The 21,507-nt window shown below is 42.0% G+C and overlaps 6 protein-coding genes across 6 annotated transcripts; 3 read left to right on the top strand and 3 right to left on the bottom strand.

Annotated features, from left to right (window-relative positions):
* Window positions 1-340: 340 nt before the first annotated feature.
* Window positions 341-1,861, top strand: SS1G_03822 (hypothetical protein; the record flags this gene model as incomplete). The annotated part of the gene is made up of 1 exon (XM_001595683.1): window positions 341-1,861. One exon carries the CDS (start codon window positions 341-343, stop codon window positions 1,859-1,861), a length of 1,521 nt encoding a protein of 506 aa, XP_001595733.1.
* A 1,001-nt stretch (window positions 1,862-2,862) lies between these two features.
* Window positions 2,863-3,891, top strand: SS1G_03821 (hypothetical protein; the record flags this gene model as incomplete). The annotated part of the gene is made up of 1 exon (XM_001595682.1): window positions 2,863-3,891. The coding sequence occupies one exon, from the start codon at window positions 2,863-2,865 to the stop codon at window positions 3,889-3,891; it is 1,029 nt and encodes a 342-aa protein (XP_001595732.1).
* A 939-nt stretch (window positions 3,892-4,830) lies between these two features.
* SS1G_03820 (hypothetical protein) lies at window positions 4,831-6,696 on the bottom strand (the record flags this gene model as incomplete). The annotated part of the gene is made up of 1 exon (XM_001595681.1): window positions 4,831-6,696. The coding sequence occupies one exon, from the start codon at window positions 6,694-6,696 to the stop codon at window positions 4,831-4,833; it is 1,866 nt and encodes a 621-aa protein (XP_001595731.1).
* Window positions 6,697-7,086: 390 nt separating this feature from the next.
* Window positions 7,087-7,978, top strand: SS1G_03819 (hypothetical protein; the record flags this gene model as incomplete). Its single annotated transcript, XM_001595680.1, has 3 exons — window positions 7,087-7,305; window positions 7,394-7,699; window positions 7,829-7,978. 3 exons carry the CDS (start codon window positions 7,087-7,089, stop codon window positions 7,976-7,978), a joined length of 675 nt encoding a protein of 224 aa, XP_001595730.1.
* A 1,803-nt stretch (window positions 7,979-9,781) lies between these two features.
* Window positions 9,782-11,422, bottom strand: SS1G_03818 (hypothetical protein; the record flags this gene model as incomplete). The annotated part of the gene is made up of 5 exons (XM_001595679.1): window positions 9,782-9,786; window positions 9,840-10,839; window positions 10,901-11,049; window positions 11,099-11,168; window positions 11,291-11,422. 5 exons carry the CDS (start codon window positions 11,420-11,422, stop codon window positions 9,782-9,784), a joined length of 1,356 nt encoding a protein of 451 aa, XP_001595729.1.
* A 5,169-nt stretch (window positions 11,423-16,591) lies between these two features.
* On the bottom strand, window positions 16,592-20,953 carry SS1G_03817 (hypothetical protein; the record flags this gene model as incomplete). Its single annotated transcript, XM_001595678.1, has 5 exons — window positions 16,592-16,772; window positions 16,898-17,042; window positions 17,103-20,450; window positions 20,506-20,575; window positions 20,642-20,953. The coding sequence occupies 5 exons, from the start codon at window positions 20,951-20,953 to the stop codon at window positions 16,592-16,594; spliced, it is 4,056 nt and encodes a 1,351-aa protein (XP_001595728.1).
* Between the last annotated feature and the right edge of the window lie 554 nt (window positions 20,954-21,507).

Below are 21,507 nucleotides of genomic sequence, written 5' to 3'. Positions count from 1 at the left end.
ACATCAATCATGCAAGATTTCAGCACTTTTTCTGGTAAGATATCACCAACTCGGTCAATAATGTTGAAGAAATTATTGAACAAAGCTCGAGTGTTTTTCTAATGCTTACCAATGCATTGTTCTTTCTCCTGTCAATAACAACTTGTGTACCTTTCTTTATTCCTAGCTGGGACCGCAAACGGTCTCCTTTCATTGCTTGTTTGTGTTTTTCCTTTACTATCTTATCCTTGAAAGAAACCAATTCAATGTAATCCAAGTAGGAATTACGGCAGAGTTAGAGTTATTGAAGCTTTTCATGTGTACCATTTACGACTAGAAACTATATCAAACCTCCTCCAAGATGAGTGCTGCTTCGAATGAATTTAAGGTCATTGCGACCACAGACTATAAAGGCACCACAGTTGAGGTTGTCGACGGGGATCTGTTAAAGTATCCGGTAGATGTCATTGTTAATGCTGCGAATGCTAGTTTGGTGAGGGGAGATGGTATTGATGGGGAGATTCACAGACAAGCTGGACCTGAACTGGCAGCGGAAATGAAGACGCAATTCCCACATCCAGGGAAGCAGGGTGGCGCTTATGGAACGACTCATTCTTGGGATATAACATCATGCCAATATATTATCCATGCTGTTGGTCCGGATTGGCGTCAACCAAATCAAAGAGCCACAGGACTTCTTGCGAACGCTTATCACAATAGTCTAAGCCTGGCAGCGAAAAATAATCTCAGATCCATTGCGTTTCCAGCTATTTCGGTCGGAATCTTTCAAATGCCAAGGGGAATGGCAGGGGTTACAGTAATGAAAACTATTAGATCTTGGATCGATAGTCATCAAGGGGAAATGGATCGCATAGGTATATTGCTATTCGGTTTTGATCAACCAGAGATAGTCGAGATGAAGTATCCCAACCTCCAACTATATATTCCAAACGATGGCCCGGATAGGAGTAACGAACCGGCAGCAGCTTTTAGATTCCTACTTGATACTACTGTACCACAAGCTCCCCCTCCAGCTACGACAGTTGACATACCACCACCTCAATCGAAGCTTCTCACAGGCATGCAGGGGTATTCTGATGACTTTGGGACTCCGGATCCCCCTTCTGGCTTATCAGTTTCACCAACACCCCCTCCTGGTACTACAAATAGTGCATCCATACCGAGCACGGCAGCTAGTGTTACTACCCCATTTGGTGCATCATCCGAATTTCCATCTGAGTCTTCATCCGACTCTATGCCCGAGACTCCTCCCAAGTCTCCATCCAAATCTCCATCCAGGTCTCCACCCATGTCTCCGCCTTCACCACCGCCGAGACCTACAGGCGGACGTGGCGAAACCCCGAGCGATTCAGGCGAAGAAGCCCCCAGCTATCTCGTCAGATTCTACGAGCCACTTTCTCACATGTGGATGGGGCGCGATCGCTACTACGCTTTGTTGGAAGCCGGAATCGACCCCGAAACTTTTTACGAAGGAACGATGATACCGGACCCCGAGGAAGATCCCAACACTGGACCTCTTTCCGGCGAAGAAAAAGTCATGTTCGATAAATATAACCAGGAAAGAATTGAACGAGGAGAACAAATCATGACGCGTTTACACTTGCCAGCAGTACAGAAGGATAAGGAAGCGAGGGATAGAGAAAATATCATTCATGCGGAACGTAGTCAGCAGATATTGACGGAAACTGCAATAAGGACTGAGGCGAAGGTTGAAGTATGGAAGGAAGCAGTTGAGAAGGATGGGATGGTGCACTGTACCGTTCTGGAAATAGGTGGAGATCGATGCCGTATGCGTGGATATGCCGCCCTCTGGCGCGGCAACTTATTTCCTGATCGGTGCTTTCGGCATCAAACAGATTAAAATCCGGTTGTAAGAAGTGAGAGATGTGGTTGAGAGGACGTGTTACGTTATGAGGTTTGTAGTTAGAGGGGAGGAGGATTCATCGTTAGGTTGAAGGACTATTTTGATAGATCATTAATGATATGTCCCTCATTTTTGACCTGGTCTCACTTGGCACAATTCATTTCATTACATTTTCTCTGCTACAAACATTGAACTGTAACTCCAATATCGGGATAGTCAGTATGGTAAAGAAATACTAACGATTGGTACGTGATTGAAAGTCCTGTATTAACAATAAACTTAGTAATTCTATAATTTGAGCCAGATAATTTCTAATATGATAGTAATATGCTATAATGTTCAACTTGTATCTGTTGGATCATATAAGGAATTTGCACTCAGAGTATTCATTCCAACAATGAGATTCCACCTTACCGGTAGCTCTGATCTTGTGAAATCTCAGCTGTAAATTGAAGGAGGATAGGGATGTATGTATGCGGAACGGGGAGAAATCATTTAGAACTGGTGAACTATATTTTGAGAGAATTGGATAAGTTGTTTGGATATAGGAATAGATGGAAGATCTTTCATCAATTCAGAATGTGATTTGGCTCGAATGACGTTCAATCAACCAATCATATGTCTAGCTCTTACGGCTAAATCGCTGACAAGAACTAGGTAGCTAGGTACATAATACAAGATCTCCTGAACGTCACCATTTATTTATTACGAGGTATAATATTTCTATAGAGACCTTTCTATCTACTTTTTAAATAAAAGTTCTTTTATCTAAATTATAGATTTCTACATTCCATTCACCGATATCAATCGATCTTATTCTTGTAGAAGAAAGGAATGCTTATCTAGATATTGCTGTCAAAGTAAGGAATCCCCACCACAATCCAACAAAGCAACTCCCATAAACCATAAACTGACTCCAAAACAGCACGAACTTTCCATCTAAGATTTCTACTCCATGTAAAAAAAAAAAGAAAGAAAGAAAGAGAGAGAAGAGAAACATGTCACTCCCACGTATCCTCCTAATCCTTCTCGTCAAAACCATCCGATTCCTCGCCAATACCCTCGCGCCCCTCATCCTCCGCTACATTTACCGCAGTATCCCCCACCCCGCCACCCGCACCCTCCACATCCGCAGTACACTTCTCCCCTCCGTCCCCAGCACCCTCACACTACATATCTACCAACCACGAAATTTCCTCCTGAAACATTCGCCCCCGCTCCCATGCATCCTCAATTTCCACGGCGGGGGCTTCGTCCTCGGTAATCCAACTGATGATTCCCTCTGGTGCAATACCATCTCCACCCTCCAAAACTGCATCGTTATATCCGCATCCTATCGCCTCGCGCCCGAATATCCCTTCCCAACCGGTCCCTATGATGCTTGCGATGTACTTTTATATGTATTTTCGCACGCGGAGGAACTCGGTATCGATGTGGAAAATATCGTTTTAAGTGGATTTAGCGCGGGAGGAAGTCTATGTTTTGGGATTGTACTGCTCTTGCAAGAATTGAAGGAGAAAGGAGTAGTGAAGAATCCTCTCTGGAATATTAAGGGAATCATGGCATGGTATCCCGGACTCGATAGTACGATTACTCGCGCAGAAAAAAGAATGCGGATGAAATATCCGCATCTTTCCCTACCGTCCTGGGTCACGGCTATTTTTGACGCGTCGTATAAACCGGAGTATTTAAATATTGATCGTAGACATAAATTACTTTCAGCGGGGATACAGGAGAGAGAAGTATTGGAGAAGGCGCTGCCGAGGAAAATTAGAATCGTTACTTGTGAACATGATATGTTGTGTAGAGAAGCGGAGGATTTTGTGAAGAGGTTGGAGGGCTGGGGTTGGAGGGTGGATTTGGAGTGTGTGATGGGGGTTAGACATGGGTGGGATAAATTTCCACGGGCGAGCCCGGATCCGAGGTTGTTTTATGGGAGGGCGGGTGAGTGGTTGAGGAGGGAGGTTTGGGGTGAGGTGGGAGGTGGAGATGGAGAGGGAGAAGAGGAGGGAGTGGGATTTGAATGATTGATGTGGAAAGATAGTTCATGAGATGATGTTTTTGCCAATCTTATTGAAGTATATTTAAATATACTATATATGGCATTGGATAAACATGATATTTGGAAGCTCCTCGCCTGATATTAATCTATCTAGCCCAAGATGTTGAAGAATTTACCCCATGAACCTGCTTACGAATTAGACGAGACAATATCAAGGAAGCCAAGAAGGATAAGTGTTTTAAGAAAAGACCTCAGATACATTTTCTAATCATCCCATTAATATTCTACAGAGCTCTTATCTTCAAGTCCTCCCGCTTCCACTTTTCTCACTTCTCACTTATCTCATTTCTACTCTTGACTCAGAATATATCTATCTACATTGAAAAGTCAGTTAGCTATATCTTTATTACTCTATGCACATATACTTTCCCAAATTTGGATTTTGCAATATATTATTCATGATAGAGAGTCACGGTAACGAGTGGCAAAGCGGAATATCTTTAAACAAGATTTGGGATCGAGACTCAAGACATGAGACATGAAGTTACCATGCATCCAGATTTTACAGCATGTTAATAATTGATAATGGTTCTAGCGAGAACTTCTCCCAGCCCGTTCGAACGATCCTTTGTGTGATATGAGATATGTAAATATATATCTATATATATATATGTTCTAGAGATTTAATATTGAATAATTTCAAAGTAAAATAGAAGAAGAGAATAAAAGATCATTGTTAATACAGCTACAGCTACAATTTCATCGTTCATCTCATACTCAGATGATACCAGGTACAGCAATAAACTTGAGTGAATATAGTAGTTGAGTTAAATATAATATTCATGTGTTTAATAAGTATTATCACACTTATCTATACAAAGTGAGTAGGAGGTAGTTTTGCTTTAGCTTTCTTGTCTGTCTCTCTATACCTGTCTTTCTACCGACTCCCTGAACCACCGGCCCCCTATTTCTTCTGCCTCTTTGAACTCTTATCAGTGCCTGTACTTAATACACTTGCACTTCTTTTATACGCAGCCGCAGCATCCGCACCTGCATCAACATTGATATTATCATCACCATTATGCTCTCCGTCACCATCGCTACCTTCTTTCTCCTTCTCTGTCCCATTCTCACTCTTCCCATCTCCTTTCTCCGTAGTCGGCACTACCTCCGCATCTCCTACTTCTTCGTTTCCTCCTTCATTATCCTTTCCCTCATTTCCATTCTCATTTCCACCTTCTTTTTGCCTCTCATCTACCGCACCATCCATGCCCCCAATTGTAGATGAGTCACCTCCATCAGCCCCTGCCTTTCTCCTCTTCTTCTCCTCCAATTGTTCCTTCAAAACCGCAATCTCTCCCGTCAACTTATCAACAACCTTCCTACTATCCAAGAAAATCCCAATACTCCTGAATAGCTCATCATACCCATGTGCTACATCCACTGTAGCCATGGTAGCTTTTTCACCAATACCCAATTCGGCCAACGTATTTTTCATACGTGTTTGTTGAATAGTACTCTTAGTGGTGAGTGGTCTAACCAATTTTTCACCACGGAAATATGGTCCTCCTTGTAGACGATCATGATGTGAAACACCGTAAACTTTCTCTTCTTCTTCTGTGAGTCTTCGGCGTTCTGAGGGATTTTGTGCGGAGATTGATATACTTCCTTTTTTATGACCAGCGGCTGATGAGCTACCAGCATTACCTGAAGGTCCAGATATTGATTCTCGAACATTAGAATCACGTCGACCATCATACGCATTTGGTGTATTGGCTCCGACAGGAGTTGAACCACCTGGTGTTTGTCCTTCTTGAATAGGTTTTCTTTTCTTGCTTTTGTCGGCTGCGACAAGTTGTTGAAAGAGTTGATGTAAACCTTGACTAGTGGTGTAAGGGCTGATATTGGAACTACTTGCAGGTGCATCTAGTCTGGCATAAAGTTCTCTTCGCTCCTCCATAAATTTCTCAGATCGAGCCAAGATTCGCTTGAGCTCCACCATAAGGCTCTCTTCTTCTCGAGCTTCTTCTCTCGTACGAGTAAAGACTCCTTCGAGGAAATCTTTCCTATGTTTCTCTTGTCGAGGTTGGTAATTTAACATCTTTTGATGTAAATCGAATTCCGCAGTATTCATTTGATCTAAAGGTTTCCTCAGGGCCATCATTGCCGCACCTATTGTATAATATCTTGATTTTAAATCTTCCATCGTCCTAACTTCTGGTCTTCTTATAATCGCACGTTCTGGAGCGGCTTCCGGGATGTCAGGAGGCACATATTCATATCGATCCCATATAACTGGCCATCTTAAATCATATTCTTGAACCAAACCCACCAAATAATCTGTTTCGTGTCTCGACCATCCTTCCCTTTCTAAAATTTCCTTGTATTCCTCATCGGTATAAGTCGGTACCTGAACCTTTACGTTATACTTTGCAAAAGTCGAATCCTCAATGATCTCCTCTTCCTTCCTCTCTTCTCCATTCTCCCCCATTTCCGTATCTCCCTCTCCATCCGTCTTTCTCTCCCTGATCTTGTCTTTCCCCTCAACTTTCTTCCAGTGCTTCAATACTAACCCATCCCCGCCTCTCGCGCTATTCTTAAAAGGCCTGGCCTCCCACTTCGCAGCTGGTTTTCGACTTCCAAATCTCTTCTTCTTAAAAACCGCTTCTTCCGGTACAATCGCAATTGGATTATCACCCCCTAAATTTTGCACTTCTCTGGCTAACCCTCCCAGTTTTGGTTTTTGTACAGTCGTCTTTACTTTTTTAGGTCGAGGTGCCGAGGAGCTGGAGGGGAGATCCAGCATATCGCGAACATCGTGGGATGTCATTTTGAATTATTACGTAGTTTGGAGTAGTTCTTCTATCTTTTCATTTCTTGGTGTCGTAAAATGAAATCCGAAGTTAATATGAGAATAGCGCGTCCGTTGATGAATAAAAAGAAAAGAAGATGAATTGATTGATTGTACTGGAGGAGAGAAAGAATGTTCAACGTAACTACAAAATATTGGGATCGCGAAAGATCCAAAAACCCAAGATCGAATCACTATCAACCGCTAACTTATCAGCACGTGCATTGAACATCCCTGCCTCAGAAGTCGCGAACGTGTTCTATCAATTCATCTAAATCCAAGCCTTTGTCAAGCTTCAAGCTCAACGATCATTGCAAGCTCACTTACTCTAATCTCACCACATACGCATACCAATAGCCATAATCGAAAATGCGCACATCCCTTCCCCTTCTTGGAGCCGCTCTCTCTGTCCTCCTCACCCCAATCCAATCCCTCTACTTCTACATCGATGGCACAGCACCCAAATGTTTCTTTGAGGAATTACCGAAGGATACACTGGTTGTAGGCCATTACACTGCAGAAGAATATGACGAAGGAAGAAGGGAATGGAGTAAACATGATGGATTAAACATATTCATTTCCGTAGATGTATGTTTACCATGCCCTCCCTTTCCTCAAATCCTCAATTTCCAACCTTGAAGCTCTATCCCGTACATTCCCTAACGATGCACAATAGGAAATCTTCGACAATGACCATCGAGTAGTATTTCAAACTGGTTCAGCTTCTGGGCGCTTCACCTTCACAGCTGCTGATGCTGGCGATCACAAAATCTGCTTTACTCCCTCTTCGACTTCTGGTTCTAGCAATTGGCTTAATGCACTTCACCCACAAGGTGGCATTAAACTTACTTTGGATATGGCAATTGGAGAGACGAGTCAGATTGAAAGTGATGACAAGGGAAAGATTAATGATATTGTACAAAAGGTCAAGGATTTGAATAGTAGATTGCAGGATATTAGAAGGGAACAGGTTTTCCAACGGGTAGGTGGTCTTTTTATTTATTTCCTACTTTCATGATGCCCCCTTCGTTCTCAGATATCTCGAAAACCTCCCCTCTTCCCCGTCCTCACAGCTACATAACCCCAACTAACACCCTCTCCCCATCCATAGGAACGTGAAGCCGAATTCCGCGACCAATCCGAATCAACCAACGCCCGTGTCGTCCGCTGGACGCTCATCCAACTTGTCGTTTTAGGAGTTACATGTGCATGGCAACTCTCACATCTCCGCTCATTTTTCATTAAGCAGAAATTGACTTAATCTACCCACACTTTCTATGTACGCTATGAATTGAAGAATGGAATGGGGAGCGTTTGATTAATTTACTCCGGTGTCGTCTAGTCGTCTACTCATGTTAAAGCCGAGAGAGCAAAAAGCATGAGAAAGAGAAAAGAGTATAAGACAAGACGAAAGATCCAACATAAAAGCAAGCAATAAAAGAATTATATAACATTATCTTCCTCTCCCGTCTCTCCTATTTCCCGATATTTCACCACCATCCACAAATTACTTAACGAATAACACAGAGATATCTTGTAATTATCTAATTCTATATATCATATATTTTACCAAAATTATCCAACTACACAATCAAAAAAACCCCAAAGATCCACCATCCTGAGCGTCCATCCATCCACCCATCTACCTACACATCCATCTATCTCTCTACTCAACCAAAACAGCATACACAGCATTATATACCTACCCGAGCATATACAGAATACATAGAAGTAGATAGAAATAGATAATGAATAAATAATAAAGTTAGTAAACTAGCAGTCTAATAAGCAAATTGATGTACTAACGGGAAAGACTAGTTAGTACTAGGTACCTAGAGGAAAATAATTGATCAAGGGGGATAGTAGTGAATAGAGTTAGTTGAATTTAAAGATATACTTACTATAATATAAGATATAATATAAGATAATATAACATACCTAATGAATACGATATAATATGATATAATATGAAATGAATGTAAATCAAATCCATAGTTCTCTTCCCGTTCATTCACTCACTTCATACACATATGAACATCACATAGCACAATATTCATTCATTCATTCACCATTAATTGCATTTACACATCTATATTCCATTGTCAACTTCCATTACACTGTCTGCCTCCCTGCCTGCCTGTCTGATTTAATTGATTTAATTGATTGATATGCCTGATGCTGATATTGAGAAGAACCCGTTTTGCTTTGCACTTTCGAAAAAAAGACGGACCCCTTTTCTTTCCACATTTACTTTTTGAATCATTCGTGAAAAGAAAAGAATATCGCAGCCCATCCATTCCATCAGAACATACCAAAAAATACAACCTCTCCCTTCTCAATCAATCCATCCCCATATGCACCTAATGTGTCACGACCCACAACCCACAAACAGAAACGACCACATCACACTCCAATTCGCCATTGCTGAAGTGCCACTGGAAAAAAAAAAGACACAACACGCCACTCGCTCCAAGGAAGTATGATGAAAAACAACGGGGTGAAAAAGCTATACATCGTAAAAAGTGTCCCCTGCTTCCCAAACCAAACTTCTTTTCCTTGGGATATTGTATTAAAACCAACGTTTCTTTGTACGTAGGAGAGCCATAATGTAATTCGATGAGAAAAGGTGGAAAAATGTGATGCCAAGGACGATATTTTGGATGAGAGAGAGAGATAGAGTGTGAGAGGGAAAATGTAAGAAAAACAATTATTAGTCTTGAAGGTGCTTCGCTGAAGAAGGCCCAAATGCCAAATGCCAAATGCCAAATTCCAAATGCCAACCGAAGGTATTCTGTTTATGATGTAGTTTCATGTTTCGAACCAAGCTTCAACATCGTAGAAAAGTTTATGTATGTAGCCACAAGAGTAAAGACCAGGCTTTTTACGAACTGAAGAAACAACTTGGCTGTCAAACTGATGCAACTCCGGTACATGATCTTATCTGAAACGATTTGTAGATTGACGTGTTCATTATAACCGACGTTCGATATGAAGACGGTATGAAAAGTGAATGAGTCGAGGCGTAAAAAAATCTCTGAAATGAAAAACAATTATGAACAAGTGTTCAGCCTAATCAGATATTAGAACATTTAGCCTGTGAGATAACAATGATTCAAACTAACCGCAGCACAATACTTTCATGATCTTTTGCATTACTGTTGGTTGTGGTTGTTCTGATGCTCTCCCATTTTGGTTCAATGGTGACGATTGTTGTGCTGCGCTCATCCTCTGAGGTAGATTGTTTGAGCTGTTTTGGAATTGTGCTTGAGTCGAGCCTGCTGGTGTCGATACATCCTGAAGTGCTCCGGCCGCTCCTCCACTGTTGCGTTTCGGAGCCAAGGCGCCTGGGGCGTTTGGCCTGTCGCGCGACTTGCCCATCCCTGGCTTCACTGGAGACGGTGGCGGGGGTTGTGCAGCGTTTAAACGAGCAGCAGTGAGGTGACCCTGTGTGGTATTTCCTCCTCGAGTAGTTCCATGTAATTCTCTTTGCGATGCTCCTGGCACTGCATTTGGTTGATGTAACATGTGTTGAGATGGATGCTGCTTCATGGCTTCCCATCCCTTGCCGTTGTTCAACTTCATCCAATCGTACTCTCCGTCTTCAACCTCACCGGAGTTCTTCAATGCCTGAGTGAAGAGGTCCCGCAAGTAATCGTAATCTGGTGTGTCCTCGAAACCTAAATTCCTTACGTAGCTCAAGTATTGGTTGAATTCTTCCGGGAAACCATCACAAAGATCCTTGATGGCGGTTGTCTGTTTCTTCTCACCAATCTTCTCGTACTTTTGCTTGTTGGTAGCAGCCTTCAATCCTTGCCATGGTAAACCACCTCGTAAGAAATACATGAAAACGTGACCTAACGCTTCAAGATCATCTCTTCTTGATTGTTCCCTCCCTAAATGCGTGTTGATACTCATGTATCGTGCAGTACCAGACAATGACTTTCGCTCGCGATATGGAATGTGCTGTTTTGTCTTAGGATCCCGGTATTGTTTTGCCATTCCAAAATCGACGACGTGAATGACATTTGCGGCTTTTGTATTCGGTCGACCAATTAAGAAGTTGTCAGGTTTGATATCCCGATAGATCAAGTTCTTCTCGTGAATTGTTTGTACCCTCGAGAGCTATTTTTGGAATCAGCATATGCGAAGTTACTCAGCCGTTTTATTCTGGAAAAGAACGAACCATTTGCTTTGCTACCATAACCACAGTCTTGGTCGAGAATCTTCTATTGCAGTGATCGAATAAATCTTCCAACGATGGACCAAGGAGATCAATAACCAGGATGTTGTGAAGGCCTTCTTGACCAAAGTAATAGACATTAGGAATACCAGCTAGGTTCAATTAGTCAAAACCTCAAAACGTCACAATCGATATACTAACGGCAGCCGACGAGAATCTTGTAAGTTCGATATTCATCTCGCAATTGTGGAGCGTCACTCTTTCGAGGCTCCTATTTCATGATAATATTGTCAGTAAACAAAAGCACTCGAAGTTCCCCCTTTTATGTTGATCAATGCTCCTTGATGGATGAAAGAATGAATCCCATGGTGAAATTGAATTGGATGAACGTACGAATTTGATAGCAACTTGTTGATTATTGAGTAAATTTGTTCCCTCAAAGATCACACCGAAAGAACCCTCTCCGATTTTCTTCCCTACGCGATAGTGAACGCCGACAACATTGGACGATGATGAAGAAGCCATCGTGACTGTATTAGAAGCTCTCGATTGAGCTCAAGTAGTTGAAGGATATGAAAAGCCGATTGAAATTGACGTCGGAAGGAAAGTAAAATCGACGAGGCTAAATCGATAGTTGCCTTTTCCCGATCAACAATGAATGAGTCGAGAAGGTAGGTGGAAGAGAAGAAATGAACGCGACGACTTTGGCGGGATTATGTATTAGCCAAGTTGAAAGTGTTGCTGCCACCAAGGGGACATTCAATGCAATCCCCAATGATATTGTCCCCAAATAAGTATTTTGATTATTTTTAGGATGGGTTGGGAGGGATGTGAATGGATGGAATTAGGAAAGAAGGGTTCGGGATGGTGAGAGGTTTTGGGGGATTAGGCGGCGAAGCGGTGGATGGGCGGATGGGTAAGTAGTGAAGTAGTGTTGGTAAAGTTTGGGGCTTAGGCTTAAGGTGGTTTAGGGACCTTTTTTTCTTTTTCGGGGGGGATGATGCACTCACATGAATAGCCGTAAGCCGTGGCCGTAGCTGGAGCTGTCGCTGTAGCCTTTGAGCCTTAGCTTGTCGGGTTTGGGATGGTAGAGATGGAAGTAAGGTGCAGGACTCGTGGTCGGAGGTAGGTAAGAAAGGTAGAAAGGGAAGAAGAGGTATCTGAGGTATCCACCAGTACCTTAGTGAAATAAATGCCAAGAGTAATTAATTATTGTATAAAAGGCGGGAAGTCGGAAGTGGAAAAGGGCGAACCAAAAAGGTTGGAAGGTCTTTTGCTGGTGTTTGGCTGGCTGTCTGGCTGGCTGGATTGATTGATTGATTGATTGATTGATTGATTGATCGATTAATCGATTGATTATCTATAGCTCATAAAATTGATTATATCGCTATAAGCAGAACCAGAAGTAGTCGAAAACAATTCCTCTTCTTCCCATATGCCAACGTCGTTGGATCCAGCCTTTTGAAATGGAACGATGGGATTATTGAAGAAAACAAAAAGCAAAGCCCCGTTTTTAAACTGCAGATTGTTGATTTGGAGAAGAAAAAAAAAGCGACGGTACGGAGTATTACTTGGGTAAATAGAACCAACCACCTTTCTTTCCGATATTTGCATTGAATGTTACAATTATATATACTCTATACTGTATACTTACTGTATAATAGAATGAATGCATGATGATTGAATTGTACGGCAGTATGAGCGTTTATTCCAATCACCGATCAAAGCAGATACAAATCCAGCCATGCGCACAAGGAGTGAGAAGCTATCCATCAGCAAGGTACATACAGTATTTACTTTCCTTCCCTCCTCCACGCTCAAGTCCGAGTCAACCAGAGGAAAAAGGACAGTAGAGAGACGGACAAGGCCCTACAAACAAATTACTAAGGAAAAGAAGCTTTAGGAGGTAAAATTTACTACAACATAGGCATGTCAATACCGATTTGTTGCACAGGGTTTAAAATCAATCCGCAAGGGATGCTTGGATTACCAGTTTTTTAGTCCTTCCAAGCTTGCTCGAAGGCTTAAAGTTATGTACCGTAGAGCTAGAAGTATTCTAGATCCTCATCCTCTATTTCATATGCATATGCCATACTCGGTATAAGTGTAAAGGTTCCTTCTATGAGAGTGATGACCCTTTTGATTCCTGCACGCTCATACATGACTTAATATAAAAGTTGGTTCAGCCAGCTTAGATCTAACATCAATGCAATGAGATCCGACCATACATTGGACGAAATAGAAGGCCAGCATATAATTCGACCAAGAATGTTAAAACACAGCTGCAGGTCAAAAGGTCTGAAGGTCACGACCTTTTTGACCGACCATTCGCAAGATCAAAAGGGGCAAAATTATGTCGGTACGTATATTTCAAGTTTAGTGAGGCTGGATATGTATTAGGTAGGTATTTGTGTACCCAAGTATCGTATCGTATCGGTGCCTTTCATATTTTGGTACTCCATCTGGTGATTCGTATCGGAGGAGCTTTTTATTTTCGGTGATGTGTAGATAGGAGAACTAAAGGGAAGCAGAAATCAATGATGTATCTTTCTATAATCGAATACTCATCCATCAATTCAGTATACCTACTAGGTACTTACCTACGAACATCAAAGTCCCATGGCAAGTTACTCCTTCATTCATGCACTCACCCCTTCATCACAAGCCCAAAACGATTCACCAATTCATCATCCAATTCAAGAATCCACCACAGTGGAATACCGTATTCTACTCCATAGTAAGCAGATAAAGGCTCCCACTCCCACTCCCACTCCCTTCATCTTCAGAGCCTTAAAAGGAGAAAAGCTATTTTTACAACACAGAACCTCAACTGCCTCGAGTCTCTTAACCTTCCAAATACTTACACCTCAGATACTCCCTTAATACAATACGTACTCAAACCTACACTTTATCTTTCACCATTTCATCAATCCAAGATAGGATGATAGATATATTTATTACCTATTCTACAATCAATTTCATTATCAACCTCCCTCCTTCCCTATCCATCAATCCATCCCTAGTAGGTTGTAAGATTATATAACAACAACTACTTGATTTCATAACGCATCCCCATCCATCCACCTCTATCCCCATGCCAAACTCAAAATCCAAATTTAATCTTCCAACCTGATGATCCATATCCTCTAATGCATTTTACAATCTTACTTCATCATAAATCATAAATACTCAATCAAGTACATACTCCGTCTGTATAAAGAAGAACCTCCACCCTCCAAATCCACCAACATCCAAAGCACCAAAGCACCAAACGCATAAAAGCACAAAAGCACAAAAAAACACCAAAAGCGAACCAACAGGGTCCCTCCCCAAACCCTGTCCTATCAACAAGTCCCTACTCCCTACTCCCCAAACCCAAAGCCCTCCCAAAAGCAAACAAACACTCAACTCATTGCAAATCCCTCAATCCCAATCTCAATTCCAATCTCAATCAATCCACCCATCTTCCTCTTCCATTTCCATAATCCGCAACCAAACCATACCCCCAAGCCGAAAAACCCCATAAAAAACACCCCCCCCACTAATCATCCACCAACCCAGACCTATTCTAGACCTAAAACTTCATTCCCTTCATTTCCTTTCTTTTCCTCTAACCTTCCTTTCTCTAACCTTCGTTTAGCCTACCTTACCCTTTCCTTCCTAAGTTCCTCTCGACTAATTCTATCCATCCATCCATCTACGTAGTATTCATCCATCCACCTAACAAGCTAGACCCATCCATCTATCCATCAACTAAAAACTCAGTGTTAACGAACCCTTCCCAAGTTCACACACAAAATTCCAACTCCCCTTAACCTCTTACCCCTGAAAATAACCTACTGTACTTGTCCACTTAGCCTACACCTAGTACTCTACTACACTACCTAGCACCTACACCTAATTAGTACCAATCCACCCACTACCAAATAAGTTACTAACCTACTAACCTACCAACCTACCTACCTAAGACTAGAACACCCAACCTAAAAACCTGGCTTCGCTTCAGCCTTCAATATCTACTCACTACTTATTACTACTTACTGCGTATTAAATTGTAGTATAGTAACTACGTATTCTTGGCATTTCATCTATATATTTATACATATAAACATAAATATCATACTCACAAACATCAATACATACATAGATAGGTAAATAAGGCTACTCAACCGAGTATGTATGAAGTACAGTACCAAGTACCAAGTATTAAATATTAAGTATTAAATACATACATAGTATCCACCCCCTATTGCTCAAACTTCTAAACGTCTAGCTTCTAAACTTCCTCTCTTAGACTTCTTTCAAGATAGATTTCAGCGTTATTGATCGATTGATTGTTTAGTTTGTTCGATTGATTTGATCGATTTGATTTGATTTGCTATGCTATAATCTTGAAGAAAAAAATATTAAAAAAATAATACTTAATGCTTAATGTTTAATACTTGATACTGAATGTTTATTTATTTGACCACTTCATCAATTGCAATCGAGGATTGAGGGATGAGGAATAAGAATTAATAAAAAGAGAGAGAGAGAGGGATAAATGTTACGCCGGGTAACAAGAAAACGCTCACGTGCTACCAATATCATGTGACTGGCTCAGTGAGGATCAGCAAGCTCAGTACTGAGCCATACTGATCCTACTGATCAGCTAGAACACGAAGGTCTATATAATCAAGATGGATTTCCTTTGTATAGAGCTTCGTGCTCAAGATCAATCATTTGTATACTCTACTATTTAGTTACGAATAGCATATCATTTATTGTCATTACTTTAAGTCCCTGCCTTGGACGCCCTAGTTATTAAACCTACTTTCTAGAAGCCTAAGAGCACTTTCCACGTGATCTAGACGGGTAAACCTCAGTAACATTTCCACAATCTCAAAACTCTCTTTTCTCTCCTCTTTTAAAAGGAATTAGAAATTATATATATTCCACTCATCAATCTCATACCTATCTAGCTACCTATCTATCTATCTGTCTACCTAATAATCAACATCATCTTACATTGATATCACCACGGCTTCCTCCCTCATCCATTCTCTCTTCTCCGTTCCCTCTTCTCCGTCCTCCCTCTTATATTCAGGACTGGTGGTCTCTATCTAGTTATCCTTAATACTATATACTCTATTCCATTCCATACACACATATAGAATATATATAACATAGCTCTACATACACACTACAAGATAGAATATACAGTTCTATACACACCAAGTACAGGATAAAAAATAAAACCTACCTCATCCTAAAGAGTGAAAAAAAAAAACCACTACTATACGAAGAACAAGCTCCCTAGCTACCCATCTACCCTATCTACCAAGTCATAGAGGCAATCAAAACTCCATACACACATAGAAAAGCTCAAGACGTTTAAGATTTTAAAAGTTTATACATTTTGATTCATCTAACCCTAATTATCCATACCAATCTTTTTTCATTCTTCCTATCCTATCCCATCGTATCCATTCATCCATCCCATCCATCCATAATCAAGCTAATTTAAATCGATTTTGTTTACAAACTCCAAACCAAAGAACTCCATGCACTCCACACACTCCACACACTCCACGCTAGTGAAAACCAGTGATATAGAACTGACTGCAATACCCTAATAGAAAGACTGCCAGAATCGAATCTTACAAACCATTCCATCTACATGTTTCTTTTTTCCTATCCCAACTCACTTATCCTTCAATATAACTTGACCGAGCTTCTAAAACTACCCGCTCGAACACTCCCACTAGCACTGCTTCTTCCATCAAACTTTGGTCTAGCCCTATGTCTAGGCCTCGACAATAACATGCTTTCCGCCCTCTCCTTCTCATTATCCGCAATGCTCCTCTCCAGATCCTCCAGAGTCCTAGCCGCCTCTCTATTCATGATCGAGCCCTCAGTAGATTCAGCACCAATTTCATTTCTGAAATCTTGTTTTGCGAGTTCCGCTGCTTGTTGATGCCAATTTTCTATTCTAGCTGTCTTGAGGTAGGAGTTTAATACTTCGTCTTCATCTGATAATCTTCCATCATGCGTTTACGCATGCTGGCGTCAATTCGAGACCATCGTTGTTCCAGCTCATCTGTGCATGCCCCAATAACCTCCTGAGGACTTAGTGGTTTGATTGTGAGATCCTTTTCGAAGATGCCTAATGAACATGTGGTCAGCCTGTGTTCCTAACATAGGTTGTTGGAACAATAATACTTACGATTCTTGAAGCAATTCTTGAGTGTCCAATATAAAGCTGTTGTCTTTAATTGATCTTCCACAAATTGATCGTCCTTCGCCTCGGTATTGTTCATTGCAGCCCAGTCATCTCTCAAGAGACATCTTCTCCAGATAACACGTTGCATGAGCAACTTCTCTTCTTTATTTGAAACACCTAAACGGATAGCTTCGAGGGCCCAATAAAACCTGGTAATGCTGAAGTCATCTTGTTCCATGGCTCTAAAATCATCAGCCATCAAGGTAAGCAAATCAACCAAACTGAAAGCATCCATAGACTCATGCTTGATGAGTTGAGTCATGCTATTTTCGAGAAGATTCATGAAAGAGAATTGTTGCTTCAAACTCTTATTTCCATGAGTTTCCAAAGCAAGTTGAACTTCAGCCTTATCGTCAATGGCCGTGCTGATGGTAGGATATATGTATTTGTAAATCAGGTCTTGGATTTTGATCAATCCTAGCTCCTGATTTGCTCTGACAAGTTCTGCTTCACCTCCGTCAGGGATGAGGATTCCGTTTGTCTGACTGTAATTTCGGCCCGCCATACGCGAAAGTTTGCCAATGCTAAGCTCAACTTTTTTGCTCCAGACATCTCGCTCCCGATCTAATCCGAGTTCAAGAAGCATTCTTGCGGCCTCGTCGTAATCCTTTTCTCGAGTAATCTCATGAATCCAACCAATCTTCGCATACTCCGGTTTATCACGGAGGAACGCGGTGAGGAATGCTTGATGAATTTGATACTCATTAAGCATTTGTTGGACTTGTCCATTGCTGATATAATGTTCATAGAGAGCGGCAGCCCAGCTGGCACCAAAGTTTGCAAAATACTTGTCCATCCGCTCATTAAGTTCCCTTTCTCGATTTCTAAGATGTTCACATTCATCTTCGCCAATGCCCGGTGTGCGAAGTGCATCAGCACATGAGACAACCTCATACATTAGAACAGAGGCCAACGTCTGTAGAATTTCGTGTTTTTCTGCAATTGCCATTGCTTCATCAGGGAGTTCCCATGTATCGGAAAGATTCTGTAGCTGTTTATCTTGCGAAACTGATTGTAGGTTTTGAAGACCTTCGGCCTGCATTTGTAGTTGTGGAGAGTCTTGCGCCGACACCCAGCGTATCCTCTCCACATTGGATCGGATAGCCATATCGATTAGAGCAGGATACTCTAATCGTATTTTGTCGAGGATTGCAGGATCGGCGCTTCCTTCCGTAGCAGGCTTATTCCAATATTCTCCGAGTAGCATAGAGACAAGGTCTGTTTGCTTTCGAACGTTTTCGGCGACGTAGAAAGTCGAGGTCCAAAACTCTGGGAGTCCTTCATAGCCTTCTTCTAAGATTCCATGCGACAATATTTCCGATTGTAATCCATATAGTCGTAAGTTATTCATGCGAAAGTCAAATGCACCCTCCAATGCACAAATCATCATGTCGTTAGATTGACTTAATGTCTCAACTACAGAAGCAGGAGAATTTTGGCCGTCCTGCCATGCATACTTGAGAATCTGAAAGGCCCATGGTATCGCCAAATGTAATTTAGCAACATCATGAATGAAAAAATGTCGAACACGATCGACTTCGCCCTTCTCAGTAACAGGCTCTGTTTTAAAATTTTCATGAATGTGGTCCACAAGTTCTGCGAGAAGCCCCCGTTTCTGTCCTTCAGGTAGTTCTCGAATGCGGGCGTCGTACCGCTGCCAGATAATTGTAGCCGCTGTCATTCTTTCTGCATCCCAAAGTAACTTCCACCGCGTGACCCTGTCAAGCTCTACGCCAGCCACTTTGAGATGCTTAGCAAGATCATGAAGAGCTGCTGCCCGCCTTTTGAGATGTTGCTCGAGCGAGGCAGAAACTGAGGGAATGAAGTTGGTTGTAGATTCCACGATCTCTGTGCTCAATTCCAAAGCAGCTGCTCCAACTTCTTCCGCAGGAAATTGCAATTCTGATCGTCCCGCAAAGCTCAAAGGATTTTGTGCCATTGTGCCGTAAAATACTGCTTGTTCTAGCTTGCTTTTTGCAGTGACTTGCTGTCTTGTGCTAGATGTGAGTTTGTCAACATCGGTGGCCGCCACACGTATCACACCTCCACCTCGAACCAACAAAACGGTGGCCGGATGCCTTGCCTTGTATCTGCGCGACTTTGCTTCCTCAATTCCATGTTGACTATTTTGGGGTTCTTCCATGCCCGACCCGACTATCTCAACGTTTGTATCTTCTCTGAAGTCTACTACATCTTCAAACGACGGTGAAAGTGTATGATTTTCGGAAAGAAGCTGCGAGTCGGGCGAATCTGATTGTTTTCCCCTGGAAACAACAACTACGGCACGGTCAAAGACGATATAGGCAACAAGACCTGGACTCGGTAGGTAAATTCGAGCTTTTGAAATTGCATGTTTGTTGACCATGGTGGTGTAAGATTTGAGTAGTCGAACATCTTCCACGATCAACTGATCCCGCCTAAGAACAACATCGACAAGGGTGTAGTGACTTGTATATCGATTGGAGAGGGAGGTTAGCAACAGCAGGTGATCTCCTACGTCGTAGCGCTCCTCTGACGATCGAGGCGTGAAAGTGAAGTCGAGAACTTCGAACGTTTCTAATGAGAAGTCGGATAGAGTAGGCTCGGCTTTTTTGATTTCCATTACAATTGCTTCCCGCCCCTCAGCTTCGGCATGCAGCGCATTCTGTCCATCTCTTTGAAGATTCCAGAGTTGTATTCTTCCCTTTCCTGTTGCGACGACAACATTTCGGTCTCCTACGTGCTCTTGTGGCCCGGCGCGAACCGCGGCAATATCTCCACGCCATGCTGAGCTAGACAGCGCATTTCGCAAACTGCCAAATATACCCCCTGCTAAAGGTCCGCTTGATCCTCTCAGGAATTGAACAGATATCTCGGGCCTTCCATGTCCATCTCTGACTCTCAAATAAGCTAGCCTTCCGGTACTGAATGCCAGGATGAACCCGGCTGTTTCCGCATTCAAAAGTTGCACAACGGTCTCCCCGGAAAGCATTCCTGATATAGTTGATCCTACTCCATTACTTTTCAGTTTGATCAGGTCAAGTGTAGCGGCACTAGCGATAGATTCCCAATATGTAATTTTTCCGGTAGTAGGTATAACAACAACAAGGCCTGGCTCCGAAGATGATGCAGAAGGCGAGACCAGCGAACCAAGAGGAAGAGGATCTGTTACATGCTTATTGTTGTGAGGTAAAGCGAATGTAAAAGTTTCGGGGGAAGGAATGTTGATTGCGTATGGCCAGACAAATGCGTGAGAATGGGTGAGAGCAAGTGCATAACCACTATCAGAATATATTGCGCCGTGTAGACGAGCTTTCAATTATACTTAGTGATGGATTTACAAAATCGATGGGAAGTTGATAAATACCTGTAATATCTGTGCGAATTTGGTCTGGAAGAGCTGGAAGTTTACTAACTGTGTAGGTATCGTTCTTGGTCTGCCAGAGGATGTAAATCATCAGTTTTCGAAGAGTCGCAACACAAATTCATGCTGAATAACTCACAAGGACCACGCTACCATCTCCCTTTCCAGGCCTTTCTGCTCCTTTCGACTTCTTGCCTCTTACTGCTATCTCCCGTCTTGGATTTGGGACCTCCTTGGGACTTTCGCGCCTCACTAAAGTAGCTACTTTATTGCTTTTTGCTTCATCCATTTCGAGTGTACCATTTGGCGCAAAAGTCTGATCATCGTATGAGCTTCGAACTCTCTTGCTCTTTGGTTGTGCTAATGAATTCTCGTTCGAAGAAGGCCGTGGCCGCCTTCTACTACTCCTCACTGGAGCAGGAGCACCAGCATTGACTGCGGGCGAAAACATTTTGAGGATTAATTGAAATTCGAATCGAGTGAAGGGATTCAGAATAAAAGAAAGATCGATGGAGCTGTTGGCATTATTCGTGGAAAGTAAATAGTCGTAAAGCTCGCCAGGATTGTTTTGTTTTAAAGCTTCTTAAAGTTTAGATCCATCTGCCCCAAAATAATTAAATCATGGTTCAAAAATCAATACAGGTACAAAGGCGGTGGAAGCCACGCGTTTTTAACCTGAGCTCTGACCATACAAGGCTTAGGCTTGCTTACTGTACACGTTTTTTGGTAAAATCTTACCTTAGCTCCAGACGATTTCGACTCTTTCCATGATGCTATCTGAATGGAATGAAAGAAAATCATGTTTTATAAATGAATGTTTGAAAATCTTTTTGGTCAATTGAAGTCACCCACTTTAGTTCTTCAAGCATGTATCTTGAAATATATATATTTCTCAAGATTCAGTGAGAATATTACAGAATCACATCATTAACAAACACATGCTGCACTGCAGAACCTGTTTGTACGGCACTGACATCCCAAAACCTCAAAGCCCATCAAGCCATG

Source organism: Sclerotinia sclerotiorum, genomic scaffold, assembly GCF_000146945.2.
Source record: "Sclerotinia sclerotiorum 1980 UF-70 scaffold_4 genomic scaffold, whole genome shotgun sequence".
In the NCBI taxonomy this organism is placed as follows: domain Eukaryota; kingdom Fungi; phylum Ascomycota; class Leotiomycetes; order Helotiales; family Sclerotiniaceae; genus Sclerotinia; species Sclerotinia sclerotiorum.
The sequence above is the reverse complement of the archived record's forward strand: the minus strand, read 5'-3'. Positions and strand labels throughout refer to the sequence as shown.